The following is a 20,011-nucleotide window of genomic DNA, read 5'->3' as shown; positions in this document are numbered from 1 at the left end:
AGAGCCACCCTGTACCACCCAGCCAGTCCCGATTCCACAGTCCTCCCACACCGGGCTTCCCCTATGGTTCTCAAACTGTGTGCCAAGGCACTCTGAAAGCAACATCCTGAACTTGGGAGGGGCGCCACCGGATATTTTACAGGGGATATTTTCTGAGGTAAATAAATACAGCCATGCTCAACACAAGTCAGACACCAGGTAAACTAGTAAATGGGGGTAGTTGGAAATCTCAATGGGAGACTGCACGACCTTCCTTTGGATGATATCACACTTTTAAGAAGCTGGGTTTTTAGAGGCTGTTGTAATAAAAAGCAAGTGCTGCATGAAAATCACTGTGGAACAGGAGACGAAATTGGTGGTGTTACTCTGATTTCAAAGTTTGAGAAGGTATGTGGTACCCAACAGACACATGTACCCCAGTAGTAAGTAACCATGGTTATCAAGAAAAAAAATATTATTTCCTTGGGGCGCCTGGGTGGCTCAGTCGGTTGAGCGTCCGGCTTCGCCTCAGGTCATGATCTCTCAGTCTGTGAGTTTGAGCCCCGCGTCGGGCTCTGTGCTGACAGCTCGGAGCCTGGAGCCTGCTTTGGATTCTGTGTCCCCCCCCCCCCCCCCGCCCTCCCCCACTCGTGCTCTGTCTCTCTCTGTCTCAGAAATAAATAAAATATTTAAAAAAATATTATTTCTTCTTTCAATTTTGTGTATATTTTTTAATGGCTACTAAATTGTTAAGAGATAAATATGTATCAAGATATCAAGATGCCTGTACCTAATGAATTAAATGGAACTGTTAGGTATTTCTGGGGCGCCTAGGTGGCTAAGTGTCAGACTCTTGATTTCCGCTCAGGTCATGATCTCATGGTTCATGGGTTTGAGCCCCATGTCGGGCTCTGCACTGAGTGTAGAACCTGTTTGGGATTCTCTCTCCCTCTCTCTCTGCCCCTCCCCAACTTGTGCACACTCTCTCAAAATAAATAAACATTAAACAAATTAAACAGAATCGTTAGGTATTTCCTTTAGCCCAGGGAACCATGAAAAAATTACTGAGACACAAAGGGTGCCATGAACTGAGAAAGATTGCAAACCTCTGGTCTAAATCATTTTCACGGAGGCCAGCCCTCCACCTGCCTTCAAAGTCTGACTCATTTGCTAGCTAAATATATTTGGCTGAATTCAAAGCTTCTTCTTCCTCTTTAGGAGAGTACTATCTGGGTCTCCTAATCTGTCCCCTCCCAAGAGAAGCAAACAGATGAAAGGGGCAGTTACCTTCCTAGGAATCAGTTCCTCTCCTCTGCCCACCTTACTGAAAATGCAAATTTGGCAATACATCAAGTGTTCCAGATATTTTTGGCCTTTGAGTGAGTGTCACCATCTCTAGAGATTTAACCTCAAGAGACACTTCTATAAGTGGGTGAGGAGAGTGTGTGATGACTCTCTCTGCAGCACCAGAACCGCAAATCCTGGAAACAACCCCAGGGCCCGACAGCAAACGTGCCGAGGTACCAAGTTCCCCGGCGGAATAAGGAGGCAACAGAGAAAGGGGCCCAAGACTTACCATTTGGTTGAAAAAAGCAAGTGGTAAACCAGGGTTTCTGGTATGATCACACTAAGTAGATTATAATGCATATATATTAGTACATGCAAGAAGAAAATTCTGAGGAAGTACACATCACATTGTTCACTGCTTGTCAGGCATACCGAATCTTTTTGAGGATGGGGCCTCATGGGCAGGGGGGGTTTTAAGGGAAACACTTTCCTGATCCTCAGCTGCCACACGTACACCTTCCTCAAATGGGCTGAGTACCTCTGAAGGGTAGCTGCGTCTTGGCAATAAGGACAATCAAAACCCCAGAGGGACTTCTGGGATGACAGGATGATCCTAAAATTTATAGGGGGAGGTAACACTAGTCACTAAAGCTAGAGGGCTGATACATCCAGATATCAGGACATATTAGAAGACTCGACCATTAGGGGTGTGTGGTATTGTGCAATGAACAGATCAGAGCATCCAGAGGCAGACTCGTTATATACAGACACTTGATTTATGAAAAAAGTACCACTTGGTGCAGAGCAGAACGGACAGTCACTTTAATAAGAGTCTGGGGCAGGGAGACATTCAAGTGGAAAAAAAAAAAGTAGCTCTTGCATGCCCACCTCCATCTCATACAAAAAATCAACTCCTGGTAGATATGGACTTGGATGTGGAAAAAAAAAGTCCGGTGTCTCGCAGACAACAGAGGAAGGTGTCTTCACAAGTGAGATAGGGCAGAGATTCACTGAACAGGACACAACGTGTATGTAACGGAAAAGACTAATCATCTGACAAATATTCAGAACTTGTGCTCATCAGTTGACGCCATTTAGAGAGAGACTAGGCAAGCCCCAGAAGGAGAGAGATCTATACAAAGCACACATCCAACAAAGGTTTGGAGCCAGAACAAAGAACTCCTTGAATCAATAAAAAGACCAGCATCCCAAATAAATAGGTAGGACTCTTCTGTGGTTTTCACAAAAGAGAAGATCCAAACGGCCAATGAAAAGGTGCTCGACATCACTAATCCCCTGGGAGTTACAAGTGAAAACTATCAGGCACCACCAGAAGGGCCAGAGATGACACTATCCTCTGTTCGGTGGGGATGTGGAGCTGTAACTTTCTTTCATACACTGCTGGCGGAGTGGCAACTGGTACGTCTGCTTTGGAAAACCGTTGGGCAGCGTCTACCAAAGCTGAACATCCACGTAACCGCTGACCTAGCAACACCAGCCCTAGAAATGCAATCTTATGCTCACCAAAAGATGAATGTTCACCACGGCACTATTCCCAATAACCAAGGACAGGAAACAACTCAGCAGTCCATCTATAAGTCTAGTCATAGAATGGAATACTATAAAGCAATGAGAATAGACCATCCATAACTATATGCAACAACACATGTGAATCTCACACATGACACTGAGCAAAAGCACATACTGTAGGACTCCCCTCATGCAAAGTTCCGAGGCAAAACATGCGAAGTGATCAGGATGGTGATCGCTCTGGCTGGAGAGCTTAGGGGTAGGGGTAGTTTGCTAACTGCATGGGGGCTCAAGGGACACTTCTGGGGTCCTGGTCATGTTCTGTTCTTGATCTGTCTGCTGGTTTTATGAGTGCATTCACTCTGTGCAGTCACTGAACTGTGCACTTATGATTTACGTACTTTTCCACATGCATGTTATACTTTAACAAAAAGTTTATAAAGGGGCGCCTGGGTGGCTCAGTTGGTTAAGCATTCGACTCTTGATTTTGGCTCAGGCCGTGATCTCACAGTGTGTGAGATCAAGCCTCAAGCTGGGCTCTGTGCTGACAGTGCGGGGCCTGCTTGGGATTCCCTCCCTCTCTCTCTCTCTCTCTCTCCCCCTCTCTCTCTGCCCCTCCCCTGCTCATACACTCTCTCTCAAAAACAAATAAGTAAACTTTAATAAAAGTTTATAGAAATAACAAATGAAGAGGCAGATTAAACTATGGTGACTGAATTCAGAATAATGGTTATCTTTGTAAGGGGGCAGTGTGAGTGAAAGCCTGCAAAAACTTCTGGGCATGATGGGAAGTCCTACTTCTTTTTTTTTTTTTTTTTTTTTTTTGAGAGACAGAGAGAGATCACACAAGCATGAGCGGGGGAGGGGCACAGAGGGAGGGAGGGAGAGAATCCCAAGCAGGCTCCATGCTGTCAGTGCAGAGTCTGATGCAGGGCTCAATCTCAGAAACTGTGAGATCATGACCTGAGCTGAAAACAAGAGTCAGCACTTAACTGACTGAGCCACCCAGGCACCCTCTTCTTCTATTTTTTCAAAGATTTTATTTTTAAGTACTCTCTACACTCAGCATGGGGCTTGAACTCACAACCCTGAGATCAAGAGTCACATGTTCCACCAACTGAGCCAGTTGGGCGCCCCAGAAGTCCTACTTCTTGGCTCTGGGCAGTTGTTACAAGCTGTAAATTAAAATGTGCATATTTTTCTGTATGTGCATTGTATTTTGATAAAATTAAGGTCTTCAAAACACCTCTGGGGGGGGCACGAAGTTACAAGTGTGATAACATGCCTATGTTATCAGACATTAGGACAAACAAATGGAATAGGGAAACAGCCTGGCTGATGCCTCCTGCTCTTAGCCTAGATTGGCCTTGCCCGGAAATGCCACCTTGACTTCTCTGAAGACTGGGTTAAGAGCCCAGTGTGTTCTCTGGGCAGCCAAATAAGCCTTGCACTCACCTACTGTCCTTAAGGCCTGTTCCTTGTCTGAATTCCCTGCCAGACTGTGTGCTCCCTGAGGACAGGGCAAATGTATTGCTCACTGCTGCATTTCCACTGCAGAGGATGCCTGGCCTAGAGCAGGGACTCAGTAACATTTGCTGAACGAACATGTTATCTAGGGTCACTGAGACAAGATTGAGACACAGAAAGTACACTGGGCTTTCCCATGCTCTCTGTCACCTAGACTGTGGTGACACACTTCAGGAAACATCAGTGTCACCACAGGGCACATTCCTATTCATCAGCTCATCAGTGTCATTACTGAGATATGCCAACAAACGGAGATGTGATCGTTCTGTTCTGAACACGGCTGATGTATTCAGCAGCCTACTCAAAGAGAGCACCGAATAAAACATGCCTGTTTCTGCTGGAGTAAGAAAGCCTGAGGTCAGCAGATGCTGTGAACTAGTTGATAACAAGGACTGTGAATTAGCCAACTGTGAATTCCCAAGGCTGGCCCCATGCCGGGCACAACAGAGGCGCCTGATAACAGCAGTTCCTGCCCTGGGTCTGACCTGAGTTCCTTGAAGATGTGCACGGTTTCCCGTTTCTGGACTCACAGTGCTGTGATTAAGGTATGTAATCACTACCTTTCTTTGTGAATAAAAACACCAGGAGACACAACCAGAAAATTTCAAAAATCTTTATGACCACAACGGGGCGCCTGGGTGGCTCAGTCAGTTAAGCATCTGACTCTTGACTTTGGCTCAGGTCATGATCTCATGGTTTGTGGGTTTGAGCCCCATGTTAGGCTGTGCACTGACAGTGCACAGACTGCTTGGGATTCTCTCCCTCTACGCCACCCCCCTCTTGCGCCTTCTCTCTCAAACTTAAAAAAAAATTTTTTTTATGACCACTTGAAGAGCAGAAGTCATATATTTAACCCCTTGAATCCAGGTCACTCTGTATCACTGAGTCCATCTTACTTCAGGTGCCAAAATGTCCCACTTCTGCTTGTAAGAGCCATAAGGGTTTGGGTTTTTTTTTTTTTCTTTTTTTTTGGCAGGGGGGTCTGTTTGGTTCAGTGCCATAAATATTTGTGAAATAGCCTAGTGGATGAATACCTACTCCTCTAGATAATCAGCACCTCAAAGGCAGACCCACACCCGTTTTTGCATCTTAGCTCCTGGCTGGGGAAGGGCGCTTGGTGCGAGTCTGCAGAGGGGACCTGCAGGGTACTCACCGCCAGGAAGCCCAGCTTGCCCCCACAGCGGGTCTTGAGCCCCATGGCAGCAGTCAGATGGATCTCAACCAACATGCTCGGCGGGACTTTTTCTTCTGCACACTCAGCTAGGTTCACGGCGCACAAAGCCATGTGCACATCTGAACAGGCAGATCCTGCAGGAAGCTTCCCTGTGGCAGGCAGACACAGACACTGATGTTAACACATTCCTCCAAACCAAGGTTTTCTCTAGTGCAGTCAGAGTGAGAGCAGGAGGACTGAAGACAGTACTTGGGCTCTGTCATCAGATGGTCCTGGATGGGATGCTAGGCTCTGCGACTCAGTAGCTCCTTTCTACCGCATAGGTTCCTTTCTACCTCATAGGCTGTTGGGGGACAAGAGAAAATGCATGTTAAGTACCCGGCACATGGCACATGGGACGTATAAATGGGAGCCACTACGACTGCAGGCTGTTGTCTGGGACTCGGAGATGTGCACTGCAACATTTTCCAAACAGTGCCAACAGCACAACCATGTTCTGCTAACACACCCTATGCCTCCAAATATCGGAGGAGGTGATAAAAATTAGAAAACAAAACACGAAAAAAAATTGCCGTTAATTTATTTTCATTTTAAAAGAATCTACAGTATATAAGCACGCATCTTTTTGAGGGAGAAGTAACATAAAACAGCCAGGACAGCCAGACACATCATGGGTTAGTAGGTGGAAGGCTAGGAAAAGCTTACTACACCTCCCATATGAGGGTCGCACAGCTCACATGGTGTGACCTTGAAGTCACGGGCCAAAGTGTCCTTGCATAGGCACGGGGGCTCATCCAGGCTGCGAGGCTTTCATGCTGTTTCTTGCTTTGGTCCGCACTACAGGGCTGGGAGGTGGCTAGGGCGAGCAGTCCCCTCGTTTTGCTAAGGGAGGCTCAGCTTCAGGGGTGGCCCCATGTCAAAGGTCCAGACGGTGGCCAAGCCAGGCCTCCTGACCTCATCAGCCCCACGTTCTTCCCACGGGGCCACCCTGCCTGCCCCGTCTTTTTATCAGCCCTTACACTTTGTTCTGCACAGGCATCGGGTGTCGGTCTCCCTCAAGAGGCACAATCTGGCTTTCTCTTTTCAGGGGAGGGAGGATGGAAGCAATGTGGGGACCATACTTTAGTCACCTGTCCTCTCAGTGCCTTGTATAAAGCCAGGTGCACAGAGCATCCAGCAAATGTGGAGGGAATGAGTGATGGGAACTGTCCCAGCTGGTATAGTTCCAGCCCCCAGGTGGGGCTCCTCCCTGGGAATGTCCTTCTGCCTGGAAGGCACATCCCCTTCCACACAGCTGGCGTCCTCTACGCATCCTGTCATGCAAAGCCAAGACTTTTCAGGAAGCTTCCTGAAACCCTCCTCAACAAGTACCCCCTCCCTCCCGCCTCCCGACTGAAGCCCCATCCTCTGCTACCACTACCACACTAAACTGTCATTCGCTTGCTGACCAGCCTGCCTATCCTTAGAGCAGGAGTTTGTTGAAAGAAATAAATGATATTCCATTGAATCTAAGAGGACATCAATTTTAAGTTACTATTACTTTTAGGTACCACTAAGGAAAAAACAGTGCCAATTCACCCATTCCATATCTCTGTGATTCCATATCACTGTGTAAATAAGGGACACAACCCAAGGGTAGAGATGTTAATGTGAAAAAATGTGCATCTTAAACTGATGAGCTGCAGTAACGAGCTATCTTGACAGCCATGAGTGTAGGTGGAAGGCCTGTCTAACCATTCGAGAAGAGTAGTGTAAAAAGGGCTTCAACTGGGACCAAAAACTGGCAAACCAAGCCAGGGTGGAGATGGCACGGGGCACCTTAAGGCCAGCCGGCAGTGGTAGCCGCACCCCCCCCCCCCGCCTCACCTGTGATGTGCAGCTGGTGCAGCCTGTGATAGGCCAGGGCTGCGTCCCGGGCGCTGGCCTTAGCTTCGTCCTCGAAGCCTGCTGCAGTGGCTGGGGTGGCCCGCCGGCGCTGGAAGACCTTCTTGAGCAGCCAACGCACCAGGCGCAACTTCTGCAGGCTGTAGCGAATCACATTCCAGGAGAGGCTGCAGGCCAGGTCCAGGCGGGAGGTGGGCAGCGCCCGGCCCAACACTGATAGGCAGGTCTGTAGATTGGCCGCGGCAGCCGCAAAATCCCCCTAGAAAGCAGCAAGAGGTATAATGTTCGCTGGCCTTGCTGTGGCCTCTTTATTTTGCTTTACCAAAAACTTTTACCCTCCCTTCACTCCCTAGATTATCAGAGTAAAAAAATCACTAGGAACCTTATCCCCCAGAAAGAATGATTGCTGACATTTTCATATGTTTTCTCCCGGCTTTTTTTTTTTTTACTAAATTGGGATTGTACTGTGGTCTATCTATGATCAAATACTATTCACAAATTCCCGTAGTAGTTTTATACATAAGACGATAAAATGGATTTAGATGATCTTTCAGGTTTTTACGTTCTCAAAGTGTGGTTCCTGGAGACAAGTAGCGTCAGCCCCTGGGATCTTGTTAGAAATGCAAATTCTTGGTCCTCCAGTCCCACCCTCCCCCACCTATAGAAACCGCTTCTCTCTGAGAACCACGGCTTTAGACAAACACATGGCAAAACTACTGTAACCAAGGATCTGGATGAACTACTCTTTGCCAGCCTGAGAGGTTCTAATGGAGAATCTATGGCTCTGTATTGGAAGACCTCTTTCTGTCTGTTTCTCTCATCAATGGGAAACAGAACGAAGCCATCCTCTCCTTTCCCGTGTCCTGTGGTGATTACGACACCCGTATTTCCTCCCTGCACCATTATGGGAAGTGGATCGGGACAAAGGGAGCACCCTCTCCCAGCTGACACACAGCTTCTAACACACTCTGGTGTGTTAGAACACACCTGCCTCCTGGTCCCTTCTCACCCCCAGGGCCCTCTCACGGCACTTCAAGTAACACCGCTCAGACAGAGGATCCCACAGCTCCGGCGCTCCCGACCCTGGAGTCAATGCCACATCATTTCCATTCCACTTTACGGCTCAAATATTTCCCAAGTCAGTCTTTCCTTTCCATTCCAGGTTCTTGCCACCTCTCGACAGGTCTATTCCAGGAGCCGCGACCCTGCCTCTGTGTATTTGGTGCCCCCTCCTCCCAACCCCACACTTCACACAGCTGCCAGAATGACATTCATTAAACACAGACCTGAACCTGCCTTTAAGACACACATCTTGAAATGCTTTTTTTCTGGGAATAGTCCCGCTTCAAGGGATAGGCCCCCAACGACCACATCTACATTCCAGTACCCACAGCCCTCGGCATGGCTGACGGCTCCAGGCTGGTCAATCAGATTCTCTCTTGTGGGCACTGCAGCCCACAGGAGGGGAGGGTGGCCTGTAGTGTACTGCAGCCAAGGACTGTTCTGCTTCTGGTGCCTCTGACATGTGACGTTTAACTCTTCCTTTGATGCTGTGTGTTGCCCCAGAATCCTCCCCATAAATTTTCCTTTGTTGATTTCTATTTTTTTTTTTTACTTAAAAAAATTTTTTTTCTTTTAATGTTTACTTATTTTGAGAGAGAAAGACACAGTGGAAGTGGGGGAGGTGCAGAGAGAGAGGGAGACAAAGAATCCAAAGCAGGCTCTAGGCTCTGAGCCCAACATGGGGCTCGAACTCATGAACCATGAGACCATGACCTGAGCTGAAGTCGGACGCTTAACTGACTGAGCCACCCAGGAGCCCCTGTTGATTTCTAATTTTTTTTTTTTTAATTTCTATTTAAAAAAAAAAATTTTTTTTTAATGTTTATTTATTTTTGAGACAGAGAGAGACAGAGCGTGAATAAGGGAGGGGCAGAGAGAAGAGAGACACAGAATCTGAAACAGGCTCCAGGCTCTGAGCTGTCAGCACAGAGCCCGACGCGGGGCTCGAACTCACGGACCGCGAGATCATGACCTGAGCCGAAGTTGGACGTTTAACCGACTGAGCCACCCAGGCGCCCCTATTTTTTTTTTAAATGTTTGTTTACTTTTGAGAGAGAGAAAGAAAAACAGCTCAAGTGGGGGAGGGGCAGAGAGAGAGGGAGACACAGAATCTGAAGCAGGCTCCAGGCAGTCAGCAGAGAGCCGGATGTGGGCTTGAACCAATGAACTGTGAGATCATGACCTGAGCTGAAGTTTGATGCTTAATTGACCAAGCCACCCAGGTGCCTCTCTTTATTGATTTCAAAAGAAAACATTCAGCTAATTTTCCTGCTCAAAAACCTTCCTGGTTCTCCTTGGGAAAAAAATCCCCAAATCAGTTACTAGTCAAAGACCTCTCCAATTTGGGCCCTAGATACACTTCCAGCCTTAGCCCTCACCTGTCCCAGACATATCCTATAACTCCAGACATACTGACCCACCTGCTGATCCCCAAATAACCCACCTATTCAAGACTTCTCCACCTGGAAGGTCCTCCCTCCCTGACCACTCTCTGCTCAGGTCCCAGATTCTCTCGGCCAGAATTTGTCCTTCCTGCCCCAACCCCTGCAGCACTTTCTTCTTCCTCTGTCACAGCACAGACTGCAGATCCTCCCATGTCTGCGGAATCACTGACACATAGGTGTCCTCTCACCTGCTGCCCTGTGACTGTCAGGGGCAGGGTCCCGTCCTGCTCTTGCCACCCCCAAGCACCTATGACAGGACTTTATACACTGGCTACTCAATGTAAGTCACTGAGTTATCAGCTGAGCCTGGGGGAGGAAGGGGGGAGGTGGACGGCAGGACTCACCCTGGCGAGGTCCAGGTCTGCCTGCTTTCGGTGCCTCCAGAAGGTGACCGAGGAGCGTGAATGTGGCCGGATCACTGGCTCCCCGTGGACCAGCAGCTTCACAAAGACGCTCAGGACAATCACACCGTTCACCAGCCATAAGAGGATCGTTGGCATCATCCAGTCAAACCAGCCCCCAGAGCCTAAAGAGGAACATCTCAGCTGAGCCAGGAGGAAAGGCCTCCCAGAGCAGCCGTAGGGGACCGCAGGGCACCTCGTGACCCCCAGCATTTGACAGGTAAGAGCCTTCTACCTCACTTTCGGAAGAAGTGTGGATGACAAGATTGCTTCATTTAGTAACAATGTCTAAATGCTTTAGGTAGGGATCACTATCAGCAAATCTGGGACAGTTCTGTAGCCTAAACAGGAACCCTGTAGCCCTTGTCATTATGGAGCTGGGTGCCACAAAAGTCTGTGTTAGTCAAGGTGGGGTCGGACCACTGGTTTCATGACTCAGGCAAAAATATCACATCTTCCTTCAAATAGGTATCCCCCCACTTCCCTTATCCCTGCCCCCATGACAACAGCAGTGTGGGTTCCTGATTTGTTCTGTTCTTACTGAACTTGGGCTTGCCCTGCTACTTCCAAAATGTGGCTTATGCCAGTCCCTACCAGGCCTGCGACAAAAGCCCTTCGGGACCCCGTGAATAAGCAGAGCATTTTGCACACGCAGGGCCCATCTCCTGCCACGGCAGCCCACCTATGCTTTGGTGGCACGAAGGGCCCTCTACCTACCTGACTCAAGGGACAGTATGCTGCGGCCGGAGCCAGAGTACGGGTGCTGGTCAGAGCTGGGGGCCCCTCTCCACCGCAGCAGGGCAGTCAGGGGGTTAAAGGAGAGGCACAGGAAGGTGAGGACACACAGCAGAATTCGAGAGCGGTCCACCATGCCCAGGGCTACAGGAGGAGAGTCCGGCTCATCTTTGACCTTCAAGACAGGGGAGAGAGATTGGAATGAACATCACATGGGTTTTTGCAGCATTTTACTAACATTTATATATGTACTGGAGTCAGACTGGGAGATTTAAATTTAAGACCACCAAATCAGACAGGAATAGAGCCAGGAGGCAACTAAGAAGTCCACAGCTCTCCCACTGCTTCTCAAACCCTGGCACGCTCGCCCTCTTGCCACCCGAGACAAGGACATGTTCTGAAGACCAAAGGTAGAGGAGTCCTACTTATAAAACAGAGCTCTGTCACAGAAGAGAACATTATGCATGATTTTGTTTCTGTAGAATTCCACAATGGACAAACTCATCGGAAGTGGCAGAAAGCAGATCAGTAGCTGTCTGAGGCTGGAGGGGGTTGTGTGAACTACCCGCCATGGTATATGAAGGGGCTTTGTGGGTGATGGAAATATCTTGATTACAGTGATAGTTACATAAGCATCTATACTTGTTAAAACTCAACAAACTGCATGCAGGTGTGTTTTACTGTGTGTAAATTAAACATCAGCACAGTTGATTAAAGGTATCTAACTTCAGTATGGATCTGCTTGCGGGAGTCTGCCTGTTGTAAAAGCATCATGTTGCTTTTCTTCCCTCCCCATTTCACAGAGGGACAACTGGAGGCAGAGGCCTGCCTGCCCGGGGAGCTTTCCTCTAAGGGAGGAAGCCTAGAGCCAGATCTCCCTGGATCCCAGAGTGCACATACTGCACCACTCCTTTTCGATATTTGAAAGCCATCTGAAAATGTCCTCTGAGGACAGATACCTAGCTAATTCAACGTATCTACCATATGGTCTTTTGTTATCAAACAGAATCACATTTATGAAATATTTCAAAACTAGAGCTCCGTCAGTAAAATTAAGTACATGTTACTACAACAGTTTGATCAAAAACTTAGGCTACAAGGGAAGTTTGTGCTTTCGAAGTCAGAAATTGCCAATGGTCTCTGCAGGTTCCCCAGGCTAGATCATTAGGCTCGAGCCTCTTTTGGCTAATTCCATTAAACAATTGCCAGGGGCTTTCTTTGACAATTAAAGGCCCTGGGTTGGAATGTTTTTTGTTAGATTGCAAATTGTAATCATTTCCAGAAGAGGACCCAGAGGCAGCCTTGCCCTAAACCAACTGAACAACCTCAAAAAGTGGTCTTGCCAGGCCCATTATGGGCGAAGGATGTAATGAGGCGCCTCCGGCAACTCCTCGTGCTGGCGTGACAGCTGCTGTGTGTTCCCGTTCTGAATCTGGCCCTTAATCCTCTCAGATGGGCTCTTTCAGCAAGGACCAGTTAAGACCAGACGACACTGAACCAGTCAAGCAGATTCTGTGGGGGTGGGGGAGACAGGAGGACCTGACTAATTTCATTGAATTCCTAGTCTTCTCCAGCCCCGGTCCTCTGAACGCTTGGCCTGGCCCTTGCTGGCAGCTTCTTCCACAATTAACTCAGGAGAGATGGGGAAGATCCAAGGATCAGGGGATTTCAGAAGCTCATACCTTTGCATCATCCAACAGAGGGCTTCCTGGCTCAGAGTCGATGGAATAGGGGGAGAAGCCAGCCTGCGACCCTGAGTCAGAGGCCGGAGGGGACATCAGAAGGACATTCTGATTAAAGTCATCGATCTTCAGCTCCACATCATTGTCCACCAGGCTGCCTAGGTCGATGCCCTTCAGGAGCTCTGCAAAGAAAACCACATCTGGCAAATGGTCTGTTTCTAGAGAGCCCCCCCTGGGCCAGGGCTGGGCTGGGTGAGGGGCACATGGTCCTTGCTCTTGCTTCACCTCTGAAGGCATCCTGTACACATCAGTGGGTCCTCCCCAGTGCCCAGCACAGGACTTCTACAACCGGAAGTGAGCTTACTCACTGTTTTTCTGATTTGCCAGCTTCAGCACCATGTTCTCCTGGCGCAGTTTATGATTAACCTGCTGCAGGTATTTGATGTAGTCAATGGCCTTCCTCAGGACGCCAGACTTGTGCATCTGGGAAGGAAGATGGGTGAAAAGACAGTGGCATCGCTGCAGGCTGCAGAGCGAGAGGGGAGAGACCCAGAGCTCATGGGGTGAAGGCGTGGCTCCAGGTTCAGATGCTGCCTCACTCACTGGTTAGCTGTGCAACCCAGGACAAGTTACCCAACATCTGTGAACCTCATTTTCCTCGTCCTTAAAATGAGGATAATGATAATATATGAATCACCGGCTTGTAGTGAGGGTAAAATGAGATAATACATGTAAAGAGAGTAGCCCCTCGTCTGGTGCATAGTGACACTCGATAAATAAAAATTAGCTAGTACTCCCACTTCTTATAATAATCTTAGAACCAAAATAAAACTTTATTATTTTAATTTTTTAAAATTAAACAATTAAATTTAAAGAGAGAGACAGAGAGAAAGTACAAGCAGGGGAGGGGCAGAGAGAGGAGGAGTCACAGAATCTGAAGCAGGCTCTAGGCTCTGAGCTGTCAGCATAGAGCCTGACGAGGGGCCAGAACTCACGAACTGTGAGACGATGACCTGCTGAAGTCGGATGCTTAACCGACTGAGCCACCCAGGTGCCGGGAACCAAAAGACGTTAAAGAAAACAAACGACAAAAGACCAGAGCGTTGCTGGATAGCTACCTTAAGTAAAGTTATATTATTACATTTCAGATCTATAGGCTACAAGGAATATAAAATTTTCTTTCAAAACAGAGATGAGGAAGCAAAAAACTAAATAACAAGAAAAATAATTTAAAAAATAGAGATGAAGATAAACAGATAACAGGGAAAAAAAAAAACACCTACACGACAGAAGACACATTCACTGAAACACCAGAAATAATGAAAAATCTATTTCCTCTATTTGCTGTTAAAGACCCAATCTCCATTTTGTCTCCTCCCTCAAAGGTACAGTACTGCTAACCACCCCTGAACACAATTAAACATATGGTGGCAACGCCACCAGCCGACTCCACGGTACACACAGTCCTGCATCTGCCTGCTGGTGAGCAGGGGGCAGTCCTCTGCCTGGGCTACAGGGACCCATGATCACTGCAAAGCAGTCTCAAAGGTCTAGGCAGGTCACTGCCTTTCCAATCCCCAACAGTTCCCTTATGTTGGTTAATATTTTATAATCTTGAAAAAACCCCAAGATGCTTTAATTAATAAGAAAGCACCTCTAAACCATCCTGATGTTCACTCACTGGATCTGGGTCTTCCAAAATTCCCACAGTAAAGACCAGTGGAGGGCAAATTGTGGGACATGAAATACCATTTTGCTTGGCACCTACCTTGGCATCCGTCCCCATGACCAGGTCTTTCAACTCGATGATTTTGTCATTGATAGAGGAGCGATACCGCTTCTCAATGATGTTGTGAGTCGTCCGCCTTTCTCCTTCTTTGGGGGGCTCCAACTGCTTGACTCCCCCCGGTACCTGCTTAATGGGCACTTTCTCTTGCCCCATCATCACAGGCATTGTGGTCAAAATAGTCCCATTGCTGCCCACCAGAGTCTAGAACAAGCACAGACACGGGGCAGAGTTACTCCGTGGTCAGTCTGAGTAAAGCAACTTCACAGCACAAACTGCTGGCCTTGGCCACGTGGCATTGCCTGGTCTGACCCCTCTCCTCAATTAAGTCAGGCCCCAGGAAGCTGCAGGAGCCATGGTACCTTACTTACTAGGCCCCTTTCAGAACCACTGTCAACAGACCACACCACAACAGGATTAACATGGATAAATAGGTTTCAACCTTTGATCTAGGGGTACCTGAAACAAGTCATGACTTCTGCCTTGCGGGCAAACCATTAACCACCTCTGAGCTCGCATATAAGGAAAACTTACTCTTGGTGTGGGGTACATCTTTTCCTTTCATATGACAGTGCAGTCACTTGCTGCATTTCCTAATATAATTTGGCCATCAAAATGCACAAGGGCAGAACTGACAGAGCCATCCTATTAGATAAGCAGGCCAACTGTAGAGGCCTTCCTCCTTCCCCCATCAGCTCTGCTTTCCTCTGTTTCTATTTTTACTAATTTTAGTTTTATCTTCTTCACTAAACGACCTCAATATCCAAACGGCCAATGAACAAATAAGAAGCCACTCAACTTCACCACTCATTAAGAAATAATTCACACATAATAAAAGACACACATTTTAAGTGTGTGACGGAGTTTTATGTTGGGATACGACGTGTAACTAAGATAATCCAGACCAAGACACAGACCATTTCTATCCCCTTAGAAAGTTCTCTTGTGCCTCTTTTCAGTTTTGCCTGTCCCTTCTCCCTCTTGTAGTCACTGCTCTGACCTCTATCGCCACAGCTTAGTTTTCCCTCTTCTTGAATTTCATATAAATGGAATCATCAGCATGAATTCTTTTGTGACAGGCATCTTTTTGCTCAACACACTGTTTCTGAGGTTCAGCAGCTGTATGTATCAATAGCTCTTTCTGGACATGTGGGCTGTTTCCAGTTCTTGGCTTCTATGAATAAAACTTACTTCCAAATTCTGATCACCTTTGACTCTATTGGACTCTCCTGCCGTAAGATGCTGAAAATAGCTGTGGCCCTACAACCCAAGGATGGGTGCCTTCCATGTCCCTCACCTTGGAGCCCCTCCCTGCCTGGTGGGCCTGGGGGTCCTTCAGAAGCCAAAACGCCATCAGCAGGACCTAAGAGTCCTCCATACTGATGGCCCTGTATAGAGGTGCTGCCCAGGAACCGGGAGTTAAAAAAGACTAAAAGGGGGTATATTTGCAATGTGACACATTCCATGGAGCTTCTGCACCTGCCCACCCTGTGTAGAGGCTTTGTTAACATCTCTGATGCCTAATGCCTCCAAGAAAGGAGGAGGAGAGGGGAGAAGGGAGGACAGAGAGGAAGGCAACTCTTACTGGTACTTGAAGGGCAGCTGTCTGGATGGGGGTGGTGAGGGCGGTGAGGGCTGGGTTCTGGACTGCGGCCATGACAGGGCTGCCATCTGTCTTTAGTGTGGTCAAAACAAGGGAATCTGTCTTGATGATCTGAGGCTGTACCAGGACCTGGATGGAGAATGAAGAAAAGGAAAAGGAGGCAGTATTATTTTTCTATTTTGCCTTACTTTCTTACTACACAGAGACTCCCTCCAGGAAAGAATGAAAAAATAACATGTTCCTAAAACTGAGAACACAACTTGATTACTGGGTTGAGACGGAGAAAGAGTATAGCTAAAGAGGGTCCTGGGTTTTAAGGGTGAAAGGCTTCGAAGACGGCAGTGCCAGCACCTGGCAGGGGCAGAGTGGGGGGTGGTGGAGGGGAGGGAGGTCCGATTTTGAACAAACTCAGGAAAGCCAGGAACATGGCTGAGAAGCAGAAAGGAAGAACCTGGATTTTTTTTTTCCAAAGATTAATTAATGACCTTGGTAATAAGAAAATATGGTCCACTATGATACATGACTCAGAAATATCTTAGCACACCTCTTTCCAGTTTTACACCCATCGGATGCTTAAATATCACAATCCACCTGCATTTATGGAGGCTGTGAGGGCCAGTCTACACTTACAGATGAGACCTTAGCCAGGTCTCCATTCCGAGCTCACTGGTGCTTCACAGGGCCCAGGCACCCCAAATGCCGTTCCCTTACACTCCGCTGGTCCTTCTGAGTATGTGGACCACACCTTCAACCAAAGACCAGCCCCAACCGGTGCCTCCCTGGGTCCTCACCAGCCACCTACCGGGACCTGCTGCACCTGGGGGGCAGCAACTGTCTGTACCGTGGCCGGGGCGAGGGTCTGCAGCGTGCCATTGGCCGTCTGCGTCAGCACCCGCTGGGCCTGCACCGTCTGCACCTGCTGCTGGATGGTGACTGGCTGCACCTGGGAGGATGTCACTAGGCTTTGGACTTGAGGCTGAAGGACTTGGGAGAAGAGGAGGGAAAAGTCACATGGACGAGAAATGCACTCTGTTGTCACTGTAGCTGCAGTAATAACCGAGGACAGGGTGCCTCAGAACGCTCCCGACTCCCCACCTGCTGCTGAAGAAGATGTGCACGACCATTTACAAGCTAATCTAGATAACAAGAACATTCCATGAGAGCTGCATCAATTTCTGAGAGAACCAGAACAGATTATTTTATTGCTCTGGGTGCTAGGGTGGAGGTGAGGGGAGCTAATCAGCAAATGACTGCACCCAGCAAGGGAGTTCAGAGATACAGAGAACCAACAACTCCACGGGGCTTCACTTCCTCTCATGAAAAGAATGGAAAATGCACTTTGGGATGATGGTCTCAGCTCTTTGCTTTGCTGCCTCCCCACAGCCCCTAAACCCCCCGAAGCACATAGAACTGTCAGAGCCTTTGAAATTCAGAGTAATACCAATCCCACCCAGGGCTCCCCAAAGGGTCGGAGGGAAATCTGATGCAAAGGCACTGGGCAAAGCACAGCAGAGAAAGCCACTCACTCAGCCCCCCCCACCCACGGAAGGCCTAGTATGAGGCCTGCTGCACGGCGACCTAACACCTGCTATGAGTCATATAGTCTCTGTAGTACGTGCTCAGGAGATGTTTGCTGAATGAATGGTTCTTAATCTATAGGTGCCAAGGGCTGGCTGGTGCTTGGGTCAGTTTCTAGACTCATTGTATTCCAGCCTGTAGCTCTAGTTACTAGCATAGCCCTGTGTCTACTATGCTTGTTAGATTCTTCGACCAAGTATCCTTGAAGCAGGCACAATAGATATTAAGGTATCTGAAGAGGCAGAATGTGAACGGTTCCTGTACCCACTGTCCTCACTGCCCATTACCAAAAACTCCTTCAGACAGGGACCAAACCGATGGATTCTGTCATCCCCAAAAGGACAGAGCGATTTGCCTCAGAAGGTCTGCAAACTGGCACATAAACTTTTGAACCAACCAGTCACTATGGTATCTGACTTCTGAATCACCTTGAAAGCTGGTAGCTGCATTCTGGTATATCAGAGGCTGCTGGATGATCCTTGTCTGGGGAGCCGTGCTGAATGTCGGGGTGATCATCACCGTCTGCTGCTGCAGCTGAGCTGGAGGCTGGGGCTGGGGCTGGGGGCGGGGCTGAAGAACGGGAGTTGCCCTGGGTGGGGTGGGAACTGCAGTGGGGGGAACTTTGACCTGCAGGGCTGGAGCCTGGGGGGAAGCGGCCGAGGGAGAGAAGGAAGGTAGAGGGACCTGGCTGAAGGACCGCTGCAGGGAGGGGTCCACGGCTCCGCCCCCGCCATTGCCGCTGCCGCTGCCACCACTGCTGCCACCGCTGCCGCCACTCCCGCTGCCACTGGGGAAGGAGCCACACAGCTGCTCGGAGAACAAGTCAGGGAACTCTCCAACTTGATTGCTGACAAACTGCAGCATCTCTGTGAATAAATAAAAAGGGGTCATTCTATTGCCATCCAAAACATCTAGCAACTTTCAAATTTGCTTAAGAAATGGAGGCCTGCAAATCAAAAGGTGTTCCCATGGCCCTCGCAGAAATGGGTCGGGGAAACCTCCCCCTCCCTCTTAGGAGGTGAACCACCTGGGCTGAGATGGCAAACCACATGGCAATAGGGCAGGACTTCATCTCTTGGATGTTCTCTCTCCCCACCCTACCTCCAGGCCCTTTCTACCAACTTTCCTGATCAGTCAGGCCAAACAAGAGCTATCTCTGTGCTGGGTGAGTATAGCCTTTGGAAGTTATTGCTGGTCTCATCTTACAGTTAGGGACACTGGGGCAGGAAGTGGGTAGTGGCTGTCTTAAGGCTTTGGAGCACCTCCAGTCTCTGGCACTGCTCTCCGCGGCAGAGCAAGAATGCGGGAGTCAGGCTCTCACCCCAGGCTGCCCTCCCTCCTCACCACAGGTTAAGCTCTGGGCCTTCTCTCCAAGAAAGGTACATCCCTGGGCACTGCTGGTACCCTCAGGAACACCCAGGGATGATGAAGTCATGGATCGTTAGGAGTGGAGTAGATGGAAAGATCATATATGAAGTCCACAACAGTGAAATAACTTGGCCAAGGTCCCATGGCTCATCAGGGCCCAGCGAGGATTAGAACCAGTTCTCTGCCTCCCAGCTTCCTGTTCTTCCACTGCACCACGGTGCACGCATTGCCAGGTCAGGGCAGAGCAACCCCAGCCTTGGGCTCTATGCTCTAGGGGGCCCACCCCGATACTCCCCTGGTTGTGTCCCTTCTCTCTGGGCAAGGAGTCTGTGAGACCAAGGGGATGTCCACCTGGAAGCCATGGCCCCTGTCTAGATCATGCTCTAAGTACCTGGGACCCCTAAGTTCCCAGCCCAAAGGGCCTCAAGCCTGCCTCCAGGGCCTCTTACCCTAATTCGTCCTCCTCAAAACTTGCCCAAACCCAAGTTAATCCACAACTAACAAGTCATATCACGACTCCTTCCTCCCTTTAGGGCTGGTCCCCATTAGAAGTCTGGGGCCTCGGCTTTGTCCCAGGTATTTTCAGACATACAGTTCTTTCCACTGTCTTCACTTCCTCCCCCTTCCAGTATGTCCTTAAGTGGCTACTGCTTGCCCCTGAACTGTACACCCTCCTCTCTAAACATTCAAGGCCGCATGATGCTCTTAGTCACCAAAATTCCCCAAACCAAACACAAACCAAAAAAAGCCACTACTTCTTTTCACTCCCCCAAACTGTCCACCAGCAAGACCCTCCTAGGTCTTTAACAGTGTGTGTGTACACGCTCTATATGGAGGTAGCGGGTCTGGGCTACAAAGAGTCTTTATGTTAGGTAAGCAGAAAGCTACGGGGGTTTCCAGGGTGACCATACAGGACTGAAACTCAGCAGTTCGACCTGCTGGCAAAACAGCATCTCGTAAGATTAAATGA

At 48.7% G+C, this 20,011-nt stretch overlaps 1 protein-coding gene across 2 annotated transcripts in view; it reads right to left on the bottom strand.

Moving 5' to 3' along the window:
• Positions 1-20,011, bottom strand: part of SREBF2 (sterol regulatory element binding transcription factor 2) — a 58,468-nt gene that overhangs the window by 15,223 nt on the left and 23,234 nt on the right. For both annotated transcript variants that reach the window (XM_047865920.1, XM_047865921.1), the window contains 10 exons: positions 18,102-18,539; positions 16,898-17,079; positions 16,078-16,224; positions 14,475-14,696; positions 13,075-13,189; positions 12,707-12,888; positions 11,007-11,199; positions 10,233-10,414; positions 7,364-7,640; positions 5,477-5,646 (listed from right to left, as the gene is read on the bottom strand). In XM_047865920.1, coding sequence (XP_047721876.1) covers positions 5,477-5,646; positions 7,364-7,640; positions 10,233-10,414; positions 11,007-11,199; positions 12,707-12,888; positions 13,075-13,189; positions 14,475-14,696; positions 16,078-16,224; positions 16,898-17,079; positions 18,102-18,539 — 2,108 coding nt within the window. The remainder of the gene's footprint in view (positions 1-5,476; positions 5,647-7,363; positions 7,641-10,232; positions 10,415-11,006; positions 11,200-12,706; positions 12,889-13,074; positions 13,190-14,474; positions 14,697-16,077; positions 16,225-16,897; positions 17,080-18,101; positions 18,540-20,011) is intronic.

Source organism: Prionailurus viverrinus, chromosome B4 (assembly GCF_022837055.1).
Source record: "Prionailurus viverrinus isolate Anna chromosome B4, UM_Priviv_1.0, whole genome shotgun sequence".
Classification (NCBI taxonomy): Eukaryota; Metazoa; Chordata; class Mammalia; order Carnivora; family Felidae; genus Prionailurus; species Prionailurus viverrinus.
This window is presented reverse-complemented; position numbering and strand designations above follow the sequence as displayed.